The sequence below is a fragment of the Ahaetulla prasina genome, chromosome 1, assembly GCF_028640845.1.
Source record: "Ahaetulla prasina isolate Xishuangbanna chromosome 1, ASM2864084v1, whole genome shotgun sequence".
Taxonomy (NCBI): Eukaryota; Metazoa; Chordata; class Lepidosauria; order Squamata; family Colubridae; genus Ahaetulla; species Ahaetulla prasina.
The window spans coordinates 216,831,709-216,858,777 of NC_080539.1; the positions used below are offsets into that span (position 1 = coordinate 216,831,709).

The 27,069-nt window shown below is 44.6% G+C and overlaps 2 protein-coding genes across 6 annotated transcripts in view; both read right to left on the reverse strand.

The window, feature by feature from the left end:
• Positions 1-749: 749 nt before the first annotated feature.
• On the reverse strand, positions 750-4,166 carry DLX1 (distal-less homeobox 1). 2 transcript variants are annotated; one of them, XM_058190616.1, is made up of 3 exons: positions 3,854-4,166; positions 2,841-3,040; positions 750-1,697 (listed from the first exon to the last, which is right to left on the reverse strand). In XM_058190616.1, the coding sequence occupies exons 1-3, from the start codon at positions 4,164-4,166 to the stop codon at positions 1,443-1,445; spliced, it is 768 nt and encodes a 255-aa protein (XP_058046599.1). In that variant the 3' UTR covers positions 750-1,442. The 2 variants fall into 2 exon arrangements, with proteins under 2 accessions (XP_058046599.1, XP_058046606.1); XM_058190623.1 differs by lacking the exon at positions 2,841-3,040.
• A 6,431-nt stretch (positions 4,167-10,597) lies between these two features.
• Positions 10,598-27,069, reverse strand: part of METAP1D (methionyl aminopeptidase type 1D, mitochondrial) — a 97,101-nt gene continuing 80,629 nt past the window's right edge. For all 4 annotated transcript variants that reach the window (XM_058190574.1, XM_058190590.1, XM_058190581.1 and 1 more), the window contains 4 exons: positions 15,178-15,275; positions 13,703-13,750; positions 12,447-12,525; positions 10,598-12,300 (listed from right to left, as the gene is read on the reverse strand). In XM_058190574.1, coding sequence (XP_058046557.1) covers positions 12,222-12,300; positions 12,447-12,525; positions 13,703-13,750; positions 15,178-15,275 — 304 coding nt within the window. In that variant the 3' untranslated portion in view covers positions 10,598-12,221. The remainder of the gene's footprint in view (positions 12,301-12,446; positions 12,526-13,702; positions 13,751-15,177; positions 15,276-27,069) is intronic.

Consider the following 27,069-nt stretch of genomic DNA (forward strand, 5'->3'; position numbering starts at 1 on the left):
CATCCCGCCCTCCTTCCATTGCTTCAGGAAAAGTAACGCAACCACCAGCTTAACCTGAGCGGGCCTTCTAAAGTAAATTGTTGTGTTTTTTGCCAACTTGCCTCCTCCCCTTAAAGGAAGGCCAGCTATACATCCGATATAAATGCCATCCAGTTCTATAACTCCCTGTCAAGTAAAGTGCTTAAGATCGTAGTTTACAAGTTTTCCAGCCTTGGGAAGAGATGATATCCTGCACGGGTCTTTCAAAACTACTTGTTACCCTTTTGAGCTATAGACAAAATAACATTAAAATAAAATTATATGGCATGCTTAACCACTTTCACCACATCAGATTTTGTGGATCCCATCGCAACCCACTTTACCATTTCAGCTGTGATCCATGAAAATGAATCCGAGAAATAAAACCCGATCGGCTTTAAAAAGCCGTAAGACTAGGTTTCTGCAAATGTGTTTGCAGTCCGAATCCCATGGCCTTCCTTGGATCCAACGTGCGCGTTTGCCCCAAAGCGAAAAACAAACAGCAGCCGTAATGAGCCGATCCCTTCAATGTGTGCGGTTGGTTTTGAAACAAACGGCCTGAACACAGCATCACTTTTGCAAAACAGATCCGCCCATAAGTTTATTTTTAAAAAATGTTTAGGACTCTCATAGTGGTAGTTTTGAGTCAATAAATAATAATAATTTAAAAAATCCCCTTTCCCATTCGACAAAAGGGAAAAAAATGTACACCGAGAGGACTATAACGAACACTGAGAAGGAAGGAAGGAAGGAAGGAAGGAAGGAAGGAAGGAAGGAAGGAAGGAAGGAAGGAAAGGAAGGAAAGGAAAGGAAAGGAAAGGTTGTTCCTTGGCGAAGCCCAGAAAGAAAGGATGAGTTGAAGGGAATGGCCAAGTGTCATTTGGACAGGACAGAAAGACGGACAACAGAGAGGACCCTGCTCCCCCTCCCTTCCTCGGACAAACAGGTTTTTGCTGCCGGCGTCCTGACGGTCCACCCATGCCGAGGGCCGGATTCCGCGCTGCTGCTGGCAGGCTGTCATCCGGCGTGGCTGGAGGACTATCTGGGGCCGCCGCGTCAGCTGTCTGCAGTGGGAACCAGCCCCGCCTGGCATCTGTGCTTGTCTCGGGGAGCTGCGACCCAAAACCGTCGGCGACCCAGAGACGCTCCGGCTGGCTCAGGCTTTCTAAAGGGGGGGTGGGGGGAACGAAGGCGGCTTTCCTTTCCGCGGTGCGATTTCCCCAGGCCAACAAGGGTGCCTTTGTTTTCTTCGTTAGTTCGTTTCGTTCGTTCGGTGGTTCCAGCCGATGGGGGCGATCGGCTTATCGGTTCAAACGTTGCAAAAGTAAAATAAAAAAACAAAAACGAAACAAAAACACAAAAGCAAAAAAAAAAAAAAACCAAAACAAAACAACACAAACCGGAGCCGGCCAACCCTTCGCTCCTCACATCAGCTGAGGCTGTTGCATAGTCTCCTGGTGGGCCGAAGGGTACCAAGACGTGTAGCTGGGGATGTAGGTGCCCGGGGTTCCCGTGGAGCTCTTACCCGACGACGAGCTGGTGTTCCAGACTGGCGGTCCGGGCGGAGAGCTGGCCGACAGCGACCTCCCGTTGGCCAGGGCGCTGCTTTCCAAGGCGGCTCCCCCTTGCTTCATTAGCTTCTTGAATTTGGAGCGCTTGTTCTGGAACCAGATCTTGACCTGCATTCCCCCCCGTCCCGGGAGATGAAAGGTTCAGAACACAGCGCAAAAGTCATAAGCCTTCCCTGCCCAAGTCGCCCCCGGGCCTAAGAGCTCCTTCATGGGTCTCCCCTCCCCACCTCCATCATCCTCCGAGGAATCCGGTCTCGGCCCCAAGGCGCCAGGCAGCGCTATGGCTGCGACCCCGGACAGAAAGGTCGAGGGAGCTGAAGGAGCCTCCAGAGTTTTCCTCCCTACTTCAATGGGGGAAACTGAGTCAGCGGCTGTTCCGAGACTAACCAGGTCGTTTTTAACGTGTTTGCCCCTGGCCCGGTGTCCAAGGACCTGGAAAGGCCAGTAACTTTCTTTCCCCACCCCCACCCCGCCCGTCCACACGTGGCTAAGAATCGGGGTGCCGCGATGCTTAAGACCTGGGAATTCGGCCAGGACAGTGAGCAACTGTGCGACAGACCGCGGACTTTCCCATCTCTAAACCGGGAAAGGCCCAGGCCAAAGGAAAGTCCCGCGTCAATTAAACTCCCCAGGTTTTTTTTATTTTTTATTTCGAGGTATGAGGGTTTCGATCATACGATCAAAGGGAGGTGGGGTGGAGATAGGAACGAATGGTAGGGTAGGTGGTTTTCCTTTGGGTCGGATTTCTGGAAAGGGAGCCCGCTGGTTGTTTGCGATTCTGGCACGGGTTTCTCCACGTCCTGAAAAGAAATTTCGGAACCTTAAAATCTCTGGAACCTCGGGCCCTATTTGGGGAGATCTTTTGAGCCAAAGGTGCCTTGGAAAGAGAAGGGAAGCTCGACCAAAGGCTTCAATAACTCAAGAACAAGAAAAAGCAACGGGTAAAGCAAAGAACGTATTTTAATGTGTTTTTAATAACACATTTAATAAAAATTCTATTCTGTTCTATTCTATTCTATTCTATTCTGTTCTATTCGGGCGCTTTCTCGGATCTGGGGCGATAGGTTCATCCAGACATGCGATAGGGAGGAGGGAATCCTTTGGGGGAGCTTTTCTTCAGCTCTACCGGACCCCCCGAAACTTCCTTCCCGAAGGAAGCACGGATGGGAAAAGCACCAAGCCTCCTGGGGGGGAAAGGAGAGCGTCCCAGGGCCGGGATGAAGGAAGGGAAACGGCCCCGGCTCTGCCTACCTGAGTCTGGGTGAGGCCCAAGGAAGCGGCCAACTCGGCTCTTTCCGGCAAAGCCAGGTACTGGGTCTGTTGGAAGCGCCGGTTCAAAGCCTGGAGCTGCAAGCTGGAGTAAATCGTCCGGGGTTTCCGGATTTTTTTCCCTTTGCCGTTAAAGCGCACTTCGCCGCCTTCCACCACGGTGCTTTTCTCTGTCTCGGTGCCTGGAAGAAGTGACAAATGGAGGCCCGTGAGAGGAGATACCTGGGCGCCTCGCTAGCTTAGGCGGAGGGGCGAGGATCAACGCCAGCCACGCAGCCTCTCAGTCAGTCCGGGTCAGAGGTTTGGCCCCAGCCCCGCACTGGCCTCCAAAGGGCCCGAGAGCAGCCGGTGTCAGGCTCCCTCCTCCGCCCTCCAGTCAAGTCACGCTTTAATGAGCCCCGAAGCCCCACCGGCAGCCCCCGAAGTCGGGCGGAGATGAGGCGGCTGTTGTGCAAGAGGCGAAGGGATTGTTGGCAGCCCCGGAGTTCCATCGCCCGTGGGGAAGGGGAAGAGGGGGGGGGAAGGAAAAGTTTTTCTATTTTTACAGGCGGCGGCACTTTAGGTTTAATTACCCTTAATTGCATACATTGTTTATAGCGCGACGCAATAAATAATTGCCGAGCCTAATAGGCGCACATCTGGGGGGGGGTGAGTTGGAAAGAGTGCAGAGGAAATGCTTTCGGGCCTTTGCCAGCCGGGCCTGGTGTGGCTTTGTGTTCAAACTCCAGAGATCTTGGAAACGAGGCTGTTCCCTTGAGAGTAGTTGGGGCAGAAACCAGGGGGTTCGAGGGGGAAAAGAAAAATCTAACACAACACCACCCCCCCCCAATTCAGTTTGGCTGCATTTCTTTTGATTTCTCTTCCCCATCTCCGTATTTTTCAGGGTGGGGGTTCCATTTAGGGTTTTTCTCCCCTCCCCTTGCCCCCCCCCTGCCTCCCTACCGACCCCCCCCTCCCCTCCCTGCCCTCCCCTCTCGCCGGCAAATGGCACGTACCTGTCTCCTCTAACCGAGTCTGAGCCAAGCTGGTGCTGTTGGGGTAGGACTGCACCGAGCTCATGTAAGGGTTGCCCGAGTGGCCGCTGACCGAGTTGACATAGGGGTAGCCCAGCGGTCTGGAGAAAGAGGACGCGGCGCTGTACGAGCTGTCCGGCTGCGAGTGGCCGGCCGAGTGTAAACAGTGCATGGAGTAGTGGCCGTGGGCCATGGGCGACGGAGGCATTTGCTGCCCGGGCGGGCCAAACTCCATGAAGACCGCCTTGCCTGAGACGGGGCTATTTAGGCTCTCTGGCATGGTGGTCATGGTCATTGCTCGCCGCTGACTCGGGTGGCTCGCTCGCTCTCGCTCTCCCTGCCTCGCTCGCTCGCTCTTGCTCGCTCTCCCGCTCTCTCTCTTTCTCTTTCTCTCGTCTTTGGGGGGGTCTCTCTCCCGGCCTCGCGTTCTCGGGACCCAATTTAAGAGGCCCGGGGCTTTTCACTTTCCATTCATAAGAAAATGGAGTTTGGCTCTTTGGGAAAAAAAAAAAAAGTGTCTCTAAGGCATGAGATGCTGGGGGGATTCTACACAAACTCGCCTAAAAGCTTTGACTCAGCCAAACGCCATGAATATGCATGAGCTCGCCGAGCTGATTGGCCCGCCGTCTGGCAGAAGCGCTCGCGATTGGCCCGAGACGCTTTTAGGGGGCTTCCGCCGGCTGGACCGGGCGAAGCGAGAAGACGGACTTCGCCCTGGGCGGTGGAGACGTTGCCGCGGGACCCTTCCAGACGCTTCCCGCCCCCCACCCCACTCCTCCCACATCCCACCGCCAAGGATGCGGGGAGGAAGACGGGAAAGGTTCGCAAACCTCTCCGCTGGAGAGGATGGAAGGCCGGCTCCCTTCCTCCTCCCCACGCCCCCCCCCGGGCTCTGCTTGACTTTTCTCAGTATCCCTCCCGGTGTGACCTCAACTATGTGTAAAGCTGGAAAAAGAAGCATAAGGGTCTCCCCCTCTCCCCTTATGGGGCCCCCACCCCAACTTTGCTCTTTCTCCTGCCCTTCAAGACTTTCAGGGGTGCGTGTGGTGGGGGTGAGGAGCGGCCACCGGTTCTAAACAGCAAAAGCGAGGTGAGCGCAAGTTGGCGGGAGGGGTGGCGGGGCGAGGCCGGCCTGGCCCCTCCTTGCAGGCGCGCGCAATCGGCGGGGCAGGTGATTTCCCCCCGGGGCTGCCTTTGGCGCGCGAGAAGGGGCCAGAGGAGCGGAGCGGGACGACTGGCAAGCGCCCCACCAGGGCCGAGGAAGGAAGAAAGGTACCGCCAGAGTATCGTCGGAAGCCAAAGTAGAGCGCTTTCCAACTCTCCCGACAAGATAGGTCACTCGTGGGTGGGGGGGTGGGGGGGTCAGGTCAGGTCATTTTCACCGCTTCACGCGTTGTGAGTTTGGGAGCGGACCCCCAGTGGGGTCTTGAAGGGGTGAAGTCAGCTTTCCACTCTGTGGGATTATTAGTCCAATTGAGGAGGGGATTGTCCGCTTTTAGAGTCGGCGGTGGGCCCCACGGGATCATTGACTCCCGGCGACCCCATTCCAAAGCAATCTATCGTAAGACTCGGTCCACCTTGGTTCCTTTTTTCAAGTTGCAAGTCCTGAAGAGACGAGAGGGGACTATGGGAAAGCTGCTGCGTTCTAAACTCCCCTCCTGCCCCCCACCCGAGCAGCAGGTTAGTTGCAGACTAATTTTCTGACTAGTGGTGGCCGTGGCCGGTTTTTCAGAATTCGAAGTACTGGGGCTAGGCGATTAAGAAGGAAAACCTGCCTTTGGTGAAAAATAATGGGCACCTTTGCTTTTCTATGAGTTTGCCTGAGCAGCCTGAGGTTGAAAATAGAAGCGGGGAGGGGGGGAATCCCAACTTGATGTCGCCCCCCCCCCCACGCCTTTGTGAAAACAACAGGGCTACTTTCGAATTCAAGTCGCACAGAAAAAGGGGGGGAGACTGTGGGCTGAAGTGACCTGATCTATTTCTACAAACTCCCTTCCTTCCTTCCTTCCTTCCTTCCTTCCTTCCTTCCTTCCTTCCTTCCTCTATTTTTTCCGATTGCCTCCAGTTGAGCAAAGCATCAAAATAGTTTCCACGCCAGGCGAGGCCTCCAGGGTGCAATCTCCACTGACTTTCCGAGGTCTAATAATTAGAAAGCATCGGCGGCTAATTATTTCACTCCTCATTTCACGATGTGTGTGTGTGTATTGAGATGCCGGGCAGAGCGGGCCGTCCTGGGAGTTGGGGGGGAGGTTAGGGGTGGGGAGAAGGCTGATCTTGCGGAAAGTTCACACGTGCAGTGTATTAGTTACTGATTCACTTGATTAAATGCTAGTCTCAAGTGCTCTGATCCACAGCTGAAGGCGCCCCCATTAGCATAACACTGATGTTTAATTCTCATACGCATAATTAGCCATATATTTAACACTAATGGTGGTGCGCGCGAAGCCTTTGGCGTGTTTAAACAACCGGGGGGGGGAGAAATATATAAATATGTGTGTGTGTGTGTGTATCACACGCACACTCACTCACCCCCACGTGCACGCACGAGTCCCCCGAGACACGCACGCGCTCCTCTTTGGCCCTAGCTCCGCTTCTCCCTTCCCCGCCTGCCCCGCTCGGTTCCACTTCAGCGCGTCGAGGGCGCGCACGGAACCCTAACTCTGTAATCAAGCCCACTTTTTTTTTTTTTTTGGCAAAGGGAGATCACCAGTAAAAATGAACATTCAGACAAATTGCATTGCGGGTGGCGTTATAGATATTAATGTGGGGGGAGGCTTCCCCTCCCCGCCGGCTGGCTGGCTGGCTGCTTTTCAGAAGCCGGGCGAGCAGCTCCTGCGCTTGCCGCAAGCTAGAAGGCGACGGCGGCGGGCGGAAGCGAGAGCTGCGAGGCCATCCCATAACGCTCACTCCCCCACCCCCATAGCATCCACTTCTGAGGGGCTCTCGAGAGTCGGGCTAAAGCGGGGCCACCTGCCTCTCTGGAATTCTTTCCGTGGCTTGGAGCCCCTTCTTCCTTCCCGTTCTCCCCAACCGCGGCAGAAAAGAGCGGCGCCCTCGGTGCCCACCGCAACGCACCTGGCGACTCAGCCCACCCTCGCCGCTTGTCCTCACCTGGACCCGGATCGCGTAAGTGTGATGGCCACCAAGACAGGTCTGGCTCGGGTGGGGGAGAAGGGAGCTGAGTTGAGCCCAGGGAAGGGAGAATTTCTTTCTTTCCAGCGGTCTGGAAATCAAGCCTTAGGTCGGGGTTTTGAAGTTCCCGAAAGTGTTTCCAAACTGGGAGAAAGTTTGGAACTAGCTGGAGGGGAGAGGGGAGGGGAGGGCAAATTGCCTCCCAGCCCGGAGTCCGGTCACTTCTTGGTTGGAGTAGCATTTGAGTGTGGACTCAGTCTCCTAGTCCTCATTGAGGCTAATCGGATGGCTTTTCCAGCTGCGATGGAGATGAAGCCAGCCTGGCCGGAGGTGCGCTGAGCAAAAAAAAAAAAAGCCCGTTTAGAAAGAGGGCTGTTTTTGTGTCCCTGCAAAAGCGCCAGTCTCCGGCCCGCAGGTGTTTTTTTTTTAACGCGGGAGAATAAGAGCCTTTGGGTGAAGAGCCTCGACGGGTTGCCAGAGACGCCCTAGAGAGCAGGGTTAATTTTGCACCGGCCTTGCCAAGTGAGCTGGAGGGAGGGGGGGCTATTGCATTTCTCTCTCACGCGCTGGAAATCTGCCCCGATTCCGCGCGAATGCGCTTCTTTGCATCGCGGAATCCTCTGGCGGGAAGTCCCTCTTATTTGCGTACCATATGCTCGGGCGGCAGCATCGGTTGGACCCCTTACGCTGAATTAACCCAATTGAACTCCGCCGGATGTGCTTTTAGGTCGAAACCAATTGGGCTGTTCCTTTCCGTCGACCTTTGTGTTAGAATTGGTTTGAAATTCGGGAGGGGAGGGGGCCGAATCCACCGGCGGGTCAACCATTTAATCAGGTCTGGTTTTTAATCAATTCCAATAAAACCTGTCCAATTCTGGTTTTTTATACCGGGCGTACCCGGGGCCCTACGCCGGGCTGCTCCTTTCCTCGTCCGCTGTGGCTGATGGAAGCCACGAACCGAAGGATTCCGACCGTCCCAAAGCTTAACTTAGTTGAGGTTTAACCAGTGGTGGAATTCAGCCAATTTGCATCACTTTGGGAGAACCGGTCGTTAACTTTCTGAACAATTTGGTGAACTGATGGAAGAAATCATTAGGGCAGAGAACCGGTTTTTAAATTATTTGAATCCCACCACTGGGTTTAACACTCTCCTGGGGAATTCCAGTCCGTTCATCCCTAAGGACATCTGAGAAAACACGTGTAAAGATTGCAGGTGTAGAAGACACGATGTGCGTGCGGGGAGTGTGGGGGGCGGAGGGAGGAAAGACAAAAAATGTGCTGCTTTGATAGCGCGGGGGACTTCGATTTTGCTTGTTTTCTGTATCTCTTTATGATCGGAGCAAACGGGCATTATTAAATAACTGGGTCAAAGTCGTTTTGTGAGGCTGGGGCTCTTGAAGGCCCTGAAGTGTTTGAGAGATGCTCCTGGAGGGGCAGGAGGACAGGGAAGGAAAGGAGTTGTTTCGTCTAGGAATCGACCAACTTTGTGTTCAGATTCAGCAGAGGGAGGGAGTTGGAAAAGGGAAGTGCCAGCCAAGCACAGAACTTTCCAAACTTTGCTATTCTTTTCATTGTCCCAATGAGAGCAAGAACTCTCCCTCTCTCTCTGTCTCTCTCTCTCACACAAACAATAAACCTTTCTGCAATCACCTTAATCATTAGGATTATAAATGTGTATCATAAATGCTGCAACCTCAGTCTAATTGCTAGGCAAACAGCTTGTTACCACAGCAGTTGGTAAAATCCTGCAGTCCTAATAAAATTAACCTGAGGGGGGAGTAACTCTCTGAGAAGTCTGCAATTAAACAGAAAGAGAGAATGAGACAGTGAGAGATGCTGGCCCAGTGCAGAAGATGTACCCTTAAGCCTAGGCATAACTACTCAGTAGTTCATCTCTTTGGGTTCCGTAGCACTCACTCTCATGGGAATACATAAAAGCTTGTGACTTTTATATCAAACCTTAGTTCTTCCACTGAAATAAGTAGGGAGCACAGTGTCATCTACCTCACACCCAACTTGCTCAAGACACTTCAAAAGTGTTACCTGCTGAGAAGAAAGTCTAGGGCAACTACTCAAAGCCTGTGAGAGTTATCTTTTCACTCCAACCCAGTGTGGAAGGCCAGATGTAGTTCTATTTTACACAAACAAGGCTTTTTCTCATCTAGTGCCAAGTGAATATTGACACAGACTGCTAAGCCTTGATTTGGTTTCATCAATATTTTATTGCATAAACCCACAATGGCTGGTTTCAGACACTAGTGAAACCATAAAACATAGTTTGTAAGCACAGGTTAATCCCAAACAGGATAGGGTTGGCATGACGATTTAAAGTTCTGTGTAACTCCAACCGCGGGGAAGTGGGGGGTGGGGGAGGTTCCCAGAGGAATCTCCAAGGAAGCAATGCAATCAAAGAGTCTTGTGCCACCTTGAAGCATTTATTATAGTTGGGAGCCAGTGGATTGCAATGCCACATGGACTATAGGTTGCTTGAGCTGGTGTCCCCCGTACAGGCCCTTCAATAGAAAGAAAAGCGACCTGGGAAATATCCAAGCTGAAGTTCAGGTTGGTACTCTGAACTCAAAAGGGCCCACGAAATGTGAAGCCAGATGCAATGAATTTAGGGGTCGTCTTCATCACCCAAGTCCTTTGAAGCAAACGGGTTTAGGCTTTCTTTCCTCAGTTGACTGGGTTGACATTCTGGTTCCTGACCTTACCTTCCCAAGGGGACTGGACTAGAAGACCTCCAAGGTCCCTTCCAGCTCCTATTCTCTTCTCTTCTCCTGTTCTATTTTATTCTATATTCTATATTCTATATTCTATATTCTATTCTATTCTATTCTATTCTATTCTATTCTAAGATTCTCTGCTGCTTAAAGCGGCGGGGCGTCTGTCTCTCCCTTCCCCCTCTTGAGTTGTCCGGGAACTGAGGGAATCAAATTTGCCGAAGTATCCAACAGCACTAGCTTAATTTGGTTGCTGAATTAATCCCTTTTCTGAGTTCACACGAAACTAACCAAACGAATTGAGTTTGGCTAGCAGGGCAAGCTCCAGTCCGCATCCAGTTTTGCAACTACCGGTAGTTCACTTGAGGCGCGAGATGTTTAATGCCGGTGATCTAATTGAGCTAGTGTGAGAATCCAGCCCAAAAGGTGGATCTTCCACACTGGTGCTCTTCCATTAGACACAGCCACACATTGGCCCAGGACAACGGAGGTCGTAGTCTAGCAGCTCTGGAGGAGCGCCAGTCTGGAAAAGGCTGATCTACCGTCCTTACGGTTGCTTCAAATGAAACAAAACAAAACACCACTATCTTGGAGCGGGCAATCCTCCACTCATTTATAAGCAAGGCAGCCTCGTTGTTTACGAAGTGGTCGTGAAATCTCAGTCATCCATAAACTAGGATTTGTGACTTAGAGACTTGTGTGAATCCAGACAATTGTATTTACTCAACCATGGTTTATCGCCAGATTGCATATTCCTAGGAGCCTCATCAAAATTTGGCTTCTGTCCCAGAGACCTTTCTTACCTGAGTACATTATTAAATTTTAATTCACAACAGCCAGCACTCAAAAATAATTTATTACCGGAGAACGATCAAATCATTTTTATTAAAACTTAAAACAAAACGAAGTCAATTATTATTTTTGTGACGGCCCTCCCACTACCCTACCTTTTGGAGTGCGCCGAAAGAGAGGGGGGGGGTTAACGAACTTGTCAAAATCTGGTTTCAAATCTCAGCACTGTCGGTTTAATGTCTTTTCTAAATGAAGCCAATTTTGTGGTTCCACGATTTGCTTTAACAGCGACTACTGAAGTAGCCACACTGGCACAGGTTCACAGTTGGGTTTCATAAGAGGAAAACTGGCAAACGTAGCTTAAGCCTCGGTGTGAAGCCGAGTACCGCAACTTTTGGTTCCGTGGGGGGGCGGGGGATGAGCTCGGGGCTTTGACGTGATTGTTACCACCCGAAGAGTCAATTTTGGGTTGACTGACGTCGAGCCCAGTCAGGAAATCCCCTTCTCTCTTCCCAGCTCGCTTCTATTTGCCTTATCCATGGAACTCGTTTGCATCGGAAACTACACCCTCTCCATCCCGGCCAGGCTCCTTTCCAGCAAAGGCGCGTTTCACTCGCCCCTCCTCCCGCAACTTTCCTTCCCCACCGAGCCTCTTCCCTCGTTGAGGCTCGCCTTTAGTTTTAGGCGATCCTGCTTCAAGCTTGTGCGGGACCCTCTCCGGCTTGCCCCCCCACCCCCAAGCAGAAGACTGAAGTCTTTTGAACCGGCCTGGAGAAGATCTCCAGCAGCTCCCCGAGAAGGCCCTTAACACATGGGGCAACGAGCAAAGCCCGCTCGTTAAGATGGACCACGGTGTGTCTGTTAGTACAAGTGTGACTAGCAGAAGCTACAGCCACAGCGGTCCTTGTAGGCAGAAGGGGGACCGTCAGAGCCAGCCCTTCTTCTCAGGCTTCCTCTGGGCATTCAGCACTCCCCATCCCCACCACCCCAAAGGAAGTTTTCAATTGCTAGGCATCCATATTTCTCCTCCTTTCCTTGGGAGGTTTGGCTTGGAATTTGGGGCACAAGCGAAGACCCAAATCGACCGATCCCTCTGCAGTAAAGATGCAAGGTCAGATGGAGTCCTGGGAAAAATGGGCACCAGTTTAGGCAAGATCCTCTTCCTCAAGGAATAATGTCATCCTCAGAGTCACTAAGAGTAACAAGTAATACAGTAAAAACCACTTTTTTCTTTTTGGCAAAGAAGGGTTATTCGGTCTGAAGGTTCTGATAATACAGAGAGCTGAACGCTTGCTCAAAATGTAAGTGGCTGCAAAGCCACAAGAAATAAAGTTTGCTGCTTTGCTTTGCTGTTGTTTCCATGTCTTTGAAAAAAACAAAAACATTTGGCTATATAAACATGTGGGCACTGCCACAGGGACTAGGAACAGCCTTGAAACAAAGCATAAAAAACCAAAACAAAGTGGGGGAGGGAGAAACACATCCTCACTTTTTTTTAAAGAAAGAGGGCGATTATATTTTTTATAGTTGTGGAGTAGAAGAGGTTATACATGCTTTGTTCAAAGATTATTTACATCTGTGTCCTTTGAGGATCCTGCCAGAAAGCAGCTCCCCGAAATAAATAAATGGGTTGATACAGCCCTTGGTGCCAGCTTCTCCCGGGAGCACCACAGGAAAAAGGGTCTTCTGCCAGCTGGTGGCTCTTAAGTTTCCTCAGCCAGGAGGGTCAGGATTTCTGCGCCTTTGTCTGTAATGACGATGGTATGCTCAAACACGGCTGATCTGAAAGAGAAGCAGCGAGTTAGGGGACAAGGTGGTCCTGGAATTCTATTTTGAAGGGAAAATGCATGAGATCCAACAGGGGAACTTCCAATTAGGGAATTATCAGTTAAACTGAGAATTAAAAATGACAATAGGAAAGGTACCACCTTCTGAGGTCTGCACTTATCAGAGTCCAATCATCATCCAGGAGATAACATTCGGTCAGTCCTTCCATTATTACAGGCTCTGATACAACAAACAGAGAATTAAATAAGTATTGTAGTGATTTGCAAGCTTGACTTTCCTAACCCCCAAGCGCCAGTTTGTCCAGATAAATAAACCATCCTGAATTTTACTTGAGCCATCGCTCAAAAAACCCCAATAGCAAAAGCAGTCGGTATCGGTGGAGAAAAGCAAAGCAACCATCAAGCTAGAACTGGATGCGTCCCTGTTTCAAAAGGTGGAAGAAGGGCATTTTAATCAAGCTTTAATTAAGATCCTCATGGATCATAACAACCAAAGCCCCCAGCCACTTTTCCTCCAAAGAGCAGGCAGGATGGAAATATTTGATTTTTTTAAAAGCAGGTTTTAAAATGTTCATTAAATCAGCAAAACAACAATTTTCTTATTTCCCCTTAATTGCTGTACCATTTAGGCACGCCGTGAGTGAGGAATACATTTTTTTCCTCTCTCTTTCCACCCCCTGATAAGCTCTTGATGATTGGTATTTAGCGTGTTCAATCTCCCAGGTGAGGGCTGCTGACTGGCTACTCTGCCAAAATGACAGAAGGGCAGCTCCCGGGCTCCAATAAAAGGGCATAATTGTTCCCAGAGAGTTGGGTGGTTAATCTGATATTTGGGGGGAATCAGCCTTCAAACTGACCTCTTACTGTGAGCTCAGCTTCCCTTCCTCCCAAAACCCACTGGGCTGTCATGACACAATCTAAATCTATCCTTAGGATGGACTGAGGAATTGTCAGCTCTCCAATTCCCTCTTGCTTGATGCCTCCCTGCTCTTCCTGAAGTCTCCAACCCAAGCTTCTACTCCACAAGGTAGTCATGGGCAGCTGTTCTGCTCTGGGCAAATGGACACTATCTCAGGTAATGAAGCCATCTCACCTCTGGATAGAGAGACAGGCAGCATACCAATTTAATAAATCAAATATATATTAAAATCAGAAGTCAGTGATAATTTTTTTTTAAAAAAAATCAAAACTAACAAAATGTAGATGGTGTCATGAAAGTGCAAATAGAAATCCAATTAATAACTGTACTAAGACACTCAACATTTAAACAGAGGTGCTTGGGTATTGTTCCATTAAAACAATAGAAGTCCTAAGGACTCCTAGGAGAAAGAAAATCCAACTGAACAGTAAGACCACGAGAAGATATTACAACAGTTTCAGTACAAACCACAACTAACCTATTGTGAATGCCATTCCCTTCTCCATTAATACATTGTTTTCGTTTGCTACAAAATAAAAAGAGAAACTTTTTAAAATCACCTAGGTAACTAAAAAGATGATCTTTTGCCTGTTTCTCTCAAACAGGACTATCCCCTAGCTAAGTCCATCTTTGCCCTGCAAAGCTTCTCATCTGTCCTAGAGTATTCTGAATTCAGAAAGGGCTGGCCAATTCTGAGGTTTGCACTTGATTCTGAAACTTACTTTGGGGGAGAGGAGAATAACCTAAATATTCCTCTAGTAGTCAGAATGAAAAATTATCAGAGGAAAGAAATACATTCAGATTTTAAATTAAAATTATCCTGTATGCTTGGGGAGTCAAAGAAACTAAACGATCTAGGTGAACGACTATTTTACACACAGAGTGGAGTCCACCTATTATCTTCACACCTGGATTCCTCAGTATCATTACTTGAAAATAAATAACACAAGTTACTTCCAAGTAACACAAGTAGAAGTGAAAAGGTGCTAATATTCTCCCTCTATCCCTTCTCCTCCGGTTTTTAGTTAGTAATTTCATATTTAGGCCCAAATGCTGCTTCTGTTCCAATCCCCAATGTAGGGAAAAGTGTGGGGTACTGAGGGATTATTGTCAAGAGTTGTCTTTTAGCAATATTTTATGTGGGAAAGTAATCTGCAAAAATCTGAAGACAGATGACAAAAGAAATATGTGGCATTCAGTATCAAATGGAAACTAGAATTTCTGCTTCTGCTTCTCCATCCTACTCTTTGCACAGAAGTCATGTCTCAGAGGAGAGCCATAGTATATACCCTCTTTCTTCCATTAATATCTAAAGTTAATGGCCTTAAGTCAATTGCTGTAGATACCAATTGGGGCCATGTATTGTAGAAAGCTATCTTTTCCCCACCTGTCTCCTAGAGATGGGCAATTCCAACACATTTGGAAGGCACTACTTTGCAAAAGGTTGCATGAAGTCATATGTGATTTAGTTTGGCTTAATGGCTTACAAACCTTAGTTAAAAGCATTGCAATTACAGTAGAAATTTTGTCATAAGGTTAGTGTTTGTCAAAAACCTGATCACTACGACTGGTTCAACCAACTATGATTTATCCCTAAAGCAGGGGTGTCAAACTTCCCCCCACTTTGCTAAACCAAGGGTGGGCGTGGCCAGAGTGTGATGCATCTGGCCTGAGGGCGGCGAGTTTGACACCCCAGCACCAATAGTAAGCATTTTGAATCTAGTGTGGAAAGAAAAATGTCTCCCACAGTTCTGGATATTGCTTCTGTTTGATCGTGTTTCCGATTTGTTCATCTGAATTTTCCCTTAAAGTCCATTAACTTCCACTGAGTAAGGAAAGGGACAATTATTTCTAAAAAGTGACAGAATTTTGCACAACCCTTTTGCAGTCGGATGCAAATATAATGTAAGGTATTCAAAGGGCCATGGAAAAATTAAGGAGAAACCCTCTTACCATGTTGCCAAACTTCAGGATTACTATGTAAATTCGTTCCTATCCCATGACCGCCAATGTAAGGGCAGACTTGAAAACCATTTTGATGAGCAATGTTGCTTTAAAAAAAACACAAGAATGTTTAATGCAAACAATTTCCAAATTCAGAAGAATGCATTTCATTAAAGATATCATTACCACATTTTCACAAAAGAACACGGCTGAGGATCCTGACACTACCACTATTTAACAGAAAAGCACATTCTCATATATTCCTAAAACTCAAGACTTCGTTTCATTTCTGAAATGGCAGAATACCCTGCTGTTCAGTCTCTGTAATAAAAAGGGAAAAGGAGATGGAGAATGTTATTAATGGGGTTCTCCATCAAGACCTAAGAAAGTATTAACTTGTGGTAAAAACCCTGCAAAGATAATCCTGTCTTTTGGAGGGCTATCCTGGTTCTAAAAATCAGGAACTTAAAAAAAAACAATTACATTTGTCCAGGAACTGATAGAGGATTACAAAGTTAGAATTACTTCAAATCCACCAAGCATTAGATCAGTACTTTCACTATTTGTAAAGCTGAGGATCTGTATCAAAAATTGTGTTATTTTAAATATACAAGCATTTATAAAAGGAAATAAATGCAGTCGTAGTGCTTTCAATTCTTATTTGTTGCTTTCTATAATCCTGCCTTAAATAGAGATAGGAGAGAATTTTAGTTTGTATTTGACTATGAACTTACCTACTTTCACAGTTTCAAAGCATTATTTGAACCAATTTTTTTTGCCATAGTTCAAAATATGCAGTCCTTTGAATTTACAATACACCTCACTAATTAAAAATATATTAGGGAAAAGATTACACAAAACGCATATGTTAAAAGTCAGTTTGGTCAACTAGCTCAGGCAGTAGGCTAGAAAGCCGGAGACTGAGTTCTAGACACCCCCCCCCTTAGCCATGAAAGCTAGCTGGGTCATCTTGGCCAGCCACTCTCTCTCAGCCCGACCCACCACGCAGGATTGTTGTGCAGAAAACAGAAGAAGGAAGGTGTATTGGATGTGTTCACTGCTTTGAGATATTGGTAAAAATAATAAAGGTGGGATACAAATAGATAAAAATAAGCAAAATAGACAAGATACATGGCATTATAGGAAAGAAAAATGCACATTTGGAGAAATGGTTTTCAAAATGCATACATGTTTCATTCTGATTTCTTTTTTTAAAAAGTTCATATGTTTGATGAAGCAAGCAATCTATTTGCAAAAGTGAGAAAGGCCCAACAAGAAAACCCCAAATTGATTGGCTCATCTGTGGTCTTAAACCGAATCACAGCCATGGTTCCCTTTAGTTGAGTGGAGTTGGCTTTATTTCCAGAATTTTTAGAATCAGAAGAGCTGGGTAACTGTTGTTTTTCATTCAAAAGAAACTCAGAAACCTGAAGATTGCCATTTTCCTTTAAAGGCATTCCCAGAGCACAAGTAGGAAGTACAATAGAGATGACAAGCAACTTCTTTTCTCAAACGCTGTTTCATGCACTTAAATAAAAACTACTTTGTTGCTGTCTCCGCTGGGTTACATTGGAACCTAAGGCCTGACAAAGTATTGTGACCAACCCTGCCTATGGAGTTTTAAAATAAAATATTTTAAAAAGCAGCACTTACCCACATTAGCATATGTTTGCAAAGGTTAAGGATCTGGTAATGGCTTTGTGTGCTTGTGGCTTTAAGTATAAAGTAAAAGTAAAGTTTTTCTCTGTCCAGTCCTGTCTGACTCCAGGTGGTGGTGTTCATCTCTGTTTCTTACCTGAGGGAGCCAGTGTTGTCCATTGTCCATGATTATATACTAAGGTGCACAAAATTCTGTTACCTTCCCACTGAAGTGGTACCTATTTATCTACTTGTTTTGCATGCTTTCAAACTGGTTAGTTTGGCAGGAGTTGGGACAAGGGAGCTCATCCCGTTGTGTGGTGCTTGGGTCTTGAACCCAGGCTGTCACCTTTCTGGCAGACAAGCTCTTTAACTGCTGAGCCATCACACCCCCACAGCTTTAAATATAATGAACATTACATAAGAATTAGGCATAGGGTACTAGAATGATCTTTTACATTAGTTAAATAAGGGTGAACTTTTTGTCCAAAATATTATGTCGCAAGCATAATAGGAATTAGGGTAAAGCTTGCCAATTATGAGTGTGAATTTTGGAAGTGAAAACACCATAGTTTAGCAACCTGAGATTAGAATGCAAACAAATATTACAGAACTCCAAATGTTGATCAAATTCAGCTAGCCTGATCAGTAGGAGGAATAGTTGAAAACAACTGGATGGCACTCTGCTGCCTACAGTAGTGGCCAAAATTGAGGAAACCTTTTGGGAAAAGTGTATTTTTGAGGTTTGATGGCTAATAGCACCGATTTTTGAGGGGAGTAGTACCATAAAATTATATATCAATGGAAAGATAATTTAATCAAGAATGTAATGCAACAAAGTTTTTTCAATTATCTGTATTCTTTGAAAAGGTACAGCCAAATAACCAGAAAAAGGAAGCACAACTTGCTTAGGTTGATATCAGGTAGTTTTCCTTCATCTGATTATAGCCAATGAGCATGAATGTTTAGAGAGCCAAGCAGGTGTCATCTTATTTTGGCAATGAGCCAATCAGATCACAGTAGGATTCAGTTATTGATGTCATGTATTGAAGCTGAGAGGAGGACATTTGTCAGTGTGTTATTTGATCAAGTTGGTTGGGTTTTTTTTGTGTTCTTTCATTTAGTGAGCTTGTAAAACGTAATAAAATTAAAGTAATGATACAAAGAGTTGACTGGTTGCTCAAAAAGCAATGTAAAATAGTATTATTAAGTGAACAAGACTACAGTTATAAAGAAATTAGAAGAAAAATTGGTGGTAACTTAACCAAAGGTGGCATTTCTAAGTTTTTGAAGAGGTATAAGGAGACTCAGTCACTACAAAACCACACTGGTAAAGGCAGGAAAAGGTGCACAACAGCAAGTGATGATAGAAGAATTAAGAAACTGTGCCTACGTGACAGAAGAAAATCATCTGGGTGTATACAAGATGAAATGGCGCAATGCAGTGTGAAGTATTTGGCGCAGACTGCAGGAATTTGGCCTAAAATCTAGAATTCCACGAAAAAAGCCATTTTTACCTCTCAAACAAGGTTGAAAAGCATTACATTCTTGATTAAATTATCTTTCCATTGATAAATAATTTTATGGTACTACTCCAAAAAAAGGAGGTGTTATTAGCCATCAAACCTCAAAAATACACTTTTCCCAAAAGGTTTCCACAATTTTGGCCACTACTGTACCATTGCGGTACAACTTCATCATCACTAACATGATGTGTCTTCCTCTGGGTAAATAAACTGTTAAGGATTCAAGCTAATTCAATTCCTACTGTTCCAATATATGGGGAACATACATAGCTCAGGATTGAACCATGGAGCCCCTGGATCCTACAATTCCCATTGTCTTTATATTTTCCAATTCACTCAGCATATGGTGGCTCCTAATGCTGCTAACTGGGTTTAATCCTCTTTGGACTTCTCTTTGTTAAAAAAGAAAGAGAAGACCTCTTTCAGTTCTCTGGGATTGCATATGAATGCATATACAGTAACACATTTGTTATTGCTTGGTGGCCTCATTTTAGCTCCATTTTAGATGCATTGTGGGAAAAATTGGTGCTGCATATACTTTCACATCCCAAATGCCCAATTTTCTCACATTTGAAGACTGCAGCCATGTTTTATAGAATATTACATAGAATGTTCAAGGCAAATATCCCTTAATAATGCCATAGCAACTGAAAGTCAGTCATGTAAAAGGAAAGACAGTTGAAGACATGGTCTTATTGCTCCAGTTCTTTCATTAAATAATACTCTATTTGTATATACTGTACACTGCCCCAGGAACGTGATAGAGATGGCTGTGACCACTGGTACTGAGTACTGAGTCCAGCACTTTTTTTTACGAAGAAATGACATGCACGAAAAACATCGGTCTTAAAATGCTGCTGTCTATATGTAGAATTATGTCTGTTGATGGAGTACAGTTGGCATGAGATATTGTCAGCTCTATAAAATTACAATTTGGAGGTACTGTTGAGAACTTACCATATATTAACCCACCCACCCCAAATATTCTTGTTGGTTCTGTTTCAAAGACACCAACCTGTGTCTCTCTAAAGGCGAGGAATTGGTTTCTTTTCTCCCATTTATTTTACACATCACATGAGGCCATGCCCTTTGCCCCAATGCTCATGAGCACATGGCCACAATCAAGTGCTACCAGGATACAGAAGACTCCCAACTACTGCAAAGTGGAGAAGTAGGTCAATAGCTTTTCATTATGTTCACAGATAACACCTTGAATGGATTTTTCTGAACAGGTTCTATAGATTAGCTACTGCTTGCCTACCAACACACCAACAAAAATCTTTAGCTATTACGGTATTTTGCGTGATTCTGGTGCACAGCAGAGTATAGATCTCAAATGCATGATAGTTGAAATGTCTTTATGGATCACCTAAATAGTCACAGGGAGTTAAGTAATGACACAAAGAAACAGGAACATGGAAGTTAAAAGACTGGGTGGAAAATCTGTCTTGATAGGATTTGAAAGGTTTAATTGGAGTCCCCAAAAAAAAATGAGAACAAGGAGCCAGAAAGTTAACAGTGTCCACTTATGCATAAAAATATACACGCTAAAGAGAAAATAATAAGTCTGTTTCTTCAACAATGGAGCAACAGCCTTTTTACATTTCTATACTTTTCTCTAAGTTTGCTAGTGCCAAAATAATTGGATTGATTTTTTATTAGGGTTTATTCATGCCTATTCTCTTGCAACATTAAAAGTGCTTTTTTTAAAAAAGAATTTAAAAAAAAATACTTAGATAGAATACTCAAATAAGTTTTCACTTCTAAATTGTTTAATCCTAACTGTATAGCTTTATACTAAGCTGCCATTAGTTTTGGAATTGAAATTAAAACACACAGATCCTGGGACCTGAAGTTCTCCCATCTCAGCAATAAATCAGTGGCTGAGAGAGAGATGATATGATGGTTATGCAAAGCCTCAATTCAAAGCTTTGACTGAATCATCCCTTCTAATTAATTGCCGCCAAACTAGTTCAAATAAAACCTTGCATGATTTGCACATTCCTAGTTGACAGATATAACAAGGGATATATAAACTTCAGTATGAATGATTTATGTGGTTTATATATATATATAACCACCACTACACTCAAAGCAATTCCATTCATTTGGATGCAGTTTCTAATACCTGTCTGAAATCTAGTGCCCATTTTAGATCAGTGGGAATCCTGTAGCCATTTAGTGTCGCCATTGGATGTGCTATTGTGCAAGATTGACTTGAGGCGAAAAGTAAGCACACTTTACCAAGAGCAATTTAAACTCCTATATTGGGTCTAAAGATCTAATCCAATATAGCTTGATATATATAAATCTGCTTTAGGGTCTGGATGGGGAGAAACAGGCTCAAGCTTAATCCCTCCAAGACGGAGTGGCTGTGGATGCCGGCACCCCGATTCAGTCAGCTGCAGCCGCGGCTGGCTGTTGGAGGCGAGTTATTGGCCCCAAAGGATAGGGTGCGCAACTTGGGTGTCCTCCTGGACGATCGGCTGTCGTTTGAAGATCATTTGACGGCCGTCTCCAGGGGGGCCTTCCACCAGGTCCGCCTGGTCCGGCAGTTGCGCCCCTTCCTTGATCGGGATGCCTTATGCACGGTCACTCATGCGCTCGTTACCTCTCGCTTGGATTACTGTAATGCTCTCTACATGGGGCTCCCCTTGAAGTGCGCTCGGAGGCTTCAGTTAGTCCAGAATGCAGCTGCGGGTTATAGAGGGAGCTACGTAGCTCCCATGTAACACCGATCCTGCGCAGGCTGCACTGGCTGCCTGTGGCTTTCCGAGTGCACTTTAAGGTGTTGGTTATGACCTTTAAAGCGCTCCATGGCTTAGGACCTGGGTACTTACGGGACCGCCTGCTGCTACCACACGCCTCCCACCGACCCGTACGCTCCCATAGAGAGGGACTTCTCAGGGTGCCGTCCGCCAAACAATGCCGGCTGGCGGCCCCCAGGGGAAGGAATGAGCTTCCCCCGGGTCTACGTCAAATACCTGACCTTCGGACATTTCGTCGCGAACTAAAAACACATCTCTTTATCCGCGCGGGGCTGGCTTAAATTAGTTTTAAGGGGAAATTTTATTAATTTTAAATGGGGTTTTTTAGTATGGAAATTTTTAATCTCAGGCTAATTTAAATAAGTTTTTTAAATGGTATTTTAATCTGTATATTGTATTGTTTTATTTTTGCCTGTACACCGCCCTGAGTCCTTCGGGAGAAGGGCGGTATAAAAATCAAATAAATAAAAAAAAAATATTTCTGGCCTTTAAAATTGATTAATTCAATGATTGTGATGAATGGAATTCAATGATTGTGATGAATGGAGCATTTACAACTAAGCTCATCAAACCAGAGCTGTCCATACGTATAGTCTTATTACACTAAAGGAAATAAAGGATAATTCTCTGATTAGAATAAATCTCTTATGGAAAGGAATAGCTTTGCACGGCCATCTCAAAAGCAGGAAGCTGAGGAAATAATAGGTGAAAGAAGACCCAAAGAAAAAGGAGGCAAAGTAATATCCCAAACGTCATGCAAATTATAGAGCAGAATGAAGTGGCAAGGCTGTTGTAGAGAGATTAAACCTAGAAGCCAAGGAAACAGAGTTCTTAGTTCCTCAATTTTGAGTAAAACTGAATTTTGCAGGGGGAAAAAATGTAAATATCAATTTAAATTTCTCCAACAAATATTTGACTAAAATTCTCTAGCTGATGTCTTACCAAAAATGCGAAAGCCAATTGCAGAAATATGAAGAATTTGTCAAATTAAGCACAGAACATTTAAATGTATTGGGGAAAAACATGATTCTTTAATTTGGAATAATATTAATGAGGCATTCCTAACATGGAAAATTGACCGGCGGGTAATAGAAAATGTGCCTTCTCTAATGTAGCCCTTGCGCTCTGAAACATTCTCTCTTATGGGTTGAGAGTGGCCTTTCATAAGGTCTTAAAGACCAGGATTTATGCCTGGGCTTGGACCCCTGTATGTGTGAAGGACCCAGGGGTGGGTTCTACTTACCTTTACTACTGGTTTGCAATGGGACCATTCGTGTATGCTCGCCGGGTGGGAGGGCAGAGCCTCCTGCCGCTTTTACTACCGGTTCGCAGGAACCGGATCGAACCGGGAGCAACCCACTACTGGAAAAAACCCATTTCCTGGCTGTATTGATATCTGTGATTATTTGTTTTCTCGGCTACCATATACACAGGTAGTCCTTAATTTACAAACATAATTGAGCCCAAAATTTCTGTTGCTAAGCAAGTTAGTTGTTAAGTGAGTTTTACCCCATTTTACATTTTTTTCTTAGTGAATCACTGCAGTTGTTGTTAGTAACACAGTTAAGTGAATCTGGCTTCCCCATTGACCTTGCTTGTCAGAAGGTCACAAAAGGGGATCACAAGACCCCAGTACACTGCAACCATCATAAATACATGCCAAGCATTCAAATTTTGATCACGTGACCATGGGGATGCTGCAACGGTCAGGTGAAAACCAGCTTTAAGTCATTTTTTTTCAGTGCCGTTGTAACATCGAATGGTCACTAAACAAATGGTTGTAAGTCAAGGAATCCCTGAAGTTAATTTTGTATTATTTTGTAGCTGTTTTTAATAGTTTTATGATTGTTCATCACCCATAGTCACTTGCTTGAGATGGGCATGGGCAGCTATAGAAATTGAATAAATAAACCTGCAAAAGACAACATGTGTGCACAGCATTTGTTGGCTATAAAACTGAAGCCTCCCTATCTTTGTTTCACTGAAAACAAGTCCTCTGGACTTTTGTTGACTTCCTGCTATGTTTCTCTCTGCAAATGATTCAAAGGGGCACTTTCAAAAACCATTTATTGAGCGTAAATTGCCCCCTTCTTGAAGCACTGGGGCAACTGCCACCTCCAGAAAGCTCAGCTGTGGTTTTTGTGGGCTCCCCCAACCCATCTTCGCACGCAACTGCCCCAGCACACACAGCTTTCTGCCTTCCTGGGAATGCCCCTGAAACAACTCCGCTGAGCCTTTGCTCGCACTCAGACCTTTTTGTGATACATCTCTCTGAACGCTTTGTACAGGCTAATACCCAAAAACAAATGTCTGTGCATATTGGGAGCACAAAAAGCTACACCACCAGTAGAGAAGATCTACTTTATGGGGGGGCTACATTGTGATGGTGATCAAGTCTTAGGTAAGGTAATGATGTATGTGCCCGTGTGCGACTGAGAGAGGAAATTGGATTTATGAATAATGAAAATATCAAAGAAACTTCCATACATTAAAAAAAAAGTCCATGTCTTTAAGATCATTTGATTTGTGGCTGTCCTTTTGTAGATATTCAGTGACAATGTTCCTTTCCTTGTTCTCAATATTTTCTGCTGAAAAAAATTTAAAAGTGAAGCCTTTTGATTCCAGGGCGATAGGAACAAGATTCTTAGGCAATCCATACCACACATTCAGCATTAAAAGACCTTCCATTTATGATATCAGTTTCTCCCACTTTCCACAATAGTGTTGTATTGACAGCTATGGAACTTGTAGTCTGAAATATTGAGACATTAACAGGTCGGGGCAGAGAAATGAACGCGAAGAGCAATATTTATTTACTTGATTTGATTTCGGCGCTGCCTGATTTAAAAATGACTCTGGGTGGCTCCCAATAAAAAGAAGACAAGATAAAAACACAACCAGGTTAAAAAAAATACAGTAAAGGAAATGAAGACAAGAGAATTCAAAAAAAGTCCCTAAATATAGGCAGCATGATCTCAAGCACAGCTAAACAGGGCTTCTACCCATTTGATTTCAAGGCCCAGGAGAACAGCCAGACTTTAAGGCCTTCCAGGACACCATCCAGATGGGAGATAAAGTCTGTTGCAAGCCAAGCTCCCCCTTCTTCTTTTTTGTGGATCAGCAGCAAGCAGGGGCTAATGTATAAATAATCAGAGCTGCAGTGTAGTGTACTTCTGCACGATGTGTCTTATTGAGCATCTATTCTAACAATAGATGGGTATCTGCCTAAGCGAAGTCTCATGCTGTTTTACTGTACTGCAAATTACACCTGATTGAAGAGGACAAATTCCTCTTATTTGGCTTACTATTTTACAAAAATGTTACACAGCCCAAAATGCCAGCAACTGGAACTAGGATCATCATCTTTATCAGCTTGAAAGACGATAGTGAAGTTTTCTATTATGGTGGTTCGCACCAATTCAGTTCCAGCACTTTATTCACGCTTATGCCAAATCAGTGAATTTAGAACACTCAGATTTAAACAAATCATTTCCATTTTCTTAGTTGGGTCAATAAGGTTTAAAGTAACAAACATTTCAACTGAACTGGATCAAGATGATCAAGATATGTAGGTTGCCGTTGCTGCATTTTATTGGCATGACAACAGTATTGAAGACAAAGGCTGTTCAACATTACCAACACAGAAAAAAAATGTGATGCATGTAGACAAAAATTGTACAGGAGCAGCATTGCATTTATTTGTCTTCAACACTTATTAAGCACTGACTCCACATAGAGTCGGATTTCAGAACTGTTAAGACTATCTTTTTTCTTTTACTGATTTTATTTTAATTTCATTGATGGTTTTGAGTTGCCTAGAGTCCTTGAGAGTCAGGTGGCCTGTAACTTTAAATAATAATAAGTAACAATGATAAATAATAAATGGAAATTATTATCTGGATATGCAACTATAATAATAATTTCCTTATATTATACATGATTTGGTTTTTCCTTAATATATTTGCTTATCCTACTCTGGTAGTTTAGTCAACATTTTTTTGCTGTCCCTCCCACTTCAGGTTGGGGCAGAGATGGCTATCATAACGCCCTCCTTCCAATTGAAACTAGCCTTCCTATTTGGAAAATTGCACACAACTCTCTCCAGATAATTATTCTGGCTGCGTCTCTGCATGCCTGCTTTAGAAAGATGTGGGACTTACTTCCAAATCAATATACCTGGACAGACCAGTCAAATTTCAAGGAATGCAACCAATGGAGCATCCCATTTGTGTTTATTGGAAGGGGAAAGAGAAGAGTATTTTAAGATGTGTCTCTTTCTCTTTATTTTTCTCTGACTCCCGTAAATATTTGAGTTCCATAAATCCCACTGCAAGGTTTATTTAATATAAATATACAATCAGGATTGAGCTCTCCTTAGTGCATGACTTACTTCCAGATCTTAGCCAGAATATGATCAGGATGCTCTGTTCACTCCTTTCCACTTGGCCCTCACCTCACCTCACCTGCCCATCAAAGGAAAATGTTGCCAATCAAAGATAGGTCTTTCTCATTTTTGCTTACAGATATTATATTGAGCTCTTGATAGACTTGTTGGTCTTAGATGAGATTAGTAGTCCCATACCAGACTCCACCAAAAATGGCTATGAGCCCTTCAACCAGACTGGAAGTCAGACTACAGGACAAATGGACTCTAGCTGGCAGCTGACCTCCTCTGCCTGTTATTGGAGAGTTCTTCCACTGAAACAGCAGGGAAAGCACCACTTTCAAATCAAATGCCATGGACTGGCATCAGTGGGTTGGCAAAAAGATGGAGGCACCGTAGTGAGGACCTTTGCAAACAGTGGGATGTCTTAATGCAACCAGGACATAAGAATGAGCCCAGCATTTAGAAAATTGATTTGAGCAATTTTATTTATTTTTAATTGATGAGAAAGGAGCAATTCTACAAGGCGTATCTTGGAACTTCCTCATACAACAGTACTATCTCACACAACTTTGCAATGGATTTGCTTTTCTGAAAGATTTTAATAGCCTTCCGTATACAAAAATAACAGATCAAGCCAAAGCTTTGTTAGCATTAGGCTGTCAGTGCAGGTAAAGAAACAATTAGAGGCATGCATGAAAACACAGAGGAATTGCAAATCCGCAGTACAATTATCTTGCAACCTTTGTTCTAGCTTAAACAGTGCATTATCTGTCACATGCCAAATTTCAGCCTGTCACAAGAGCCCCTGGATAATGGATGGTCTACAAATATTTTAATAAAAATAAATAAATGGGTATATTTTTAATGAAAAAAGCTCATGTTAACAAAACTTGAATTTTAACATATGTGATTGCAATGTATTAAAAATATAATGTTCATGAAACCAACTACATCAATGAATCCACAATTCAAAAATCTGACTACCTGATGCTGTTAAGGTTTTCTCATGTGAACCTCTATCCTCTTCCTGTATGAACTGATTCTAAATTAGAGCTATATATTTTCTTGCACCATATTATTATGGTGCAAGAAAAAGCAGCTTCAATTTACCCATGCAAATATAGTACTGAATTAATATTTCTACATGTAAGACATCTATTTCCCATGGCTAGAATCAAGCTCCCCTTTTTATCCACATTCTGGTCTGAAAGATGAGTTTACAGCTTTTTTTTTTCCTTTATATTTTGTATGTATTTCTGAGAGGAACAAAGTATTTGCTTGTTTCAGCTAACGGCACACTACTTGAGGGGGGGGGGGAAATCTGAAGACCGTAACTATCAGATTTAAAACAATCTATTTAAGTGATTTAATATCCAGAGGAAAAAAATGAAGGCCACTCCAGGAGAGTAGGAGACCAAGCCATGGTTATTATTTGTATGATGGAATCAAATGCTAATTTCTACTAGTGGCATCAGAAATAGAATTTGTTTATATAGTGTCAAATGATTCCTTGAAGGGTTCAGGGACCATTCAGAGGGGGGATGGGCAGGACAGGAATGCCCCAATGTACAAAAAGAAGATC

Coding starts and splice junctions, on each gene's coding strand:
- DLX1 (XM_058190616.1), bottom strand. CDS start 4,166: ATGACCATGACCACCATGCCAGAGAGCCTAAATAGCCCCGTCTCAGGC. Junction 3,041..3,853: donor GACTCGGTTAGAGGAGACAG/GTACGTGCCATT, acceptor CACTTCTTCCAG/GCACCGAGACAGAGAAAAGC. Junction 1,698..2,840: donor TGGGCCTCACCCAGACTCAG/GTAGGCAGAGCC, acceptor GGGGGAATGCAG/GTCAAGATCTGGTTCCAGAA.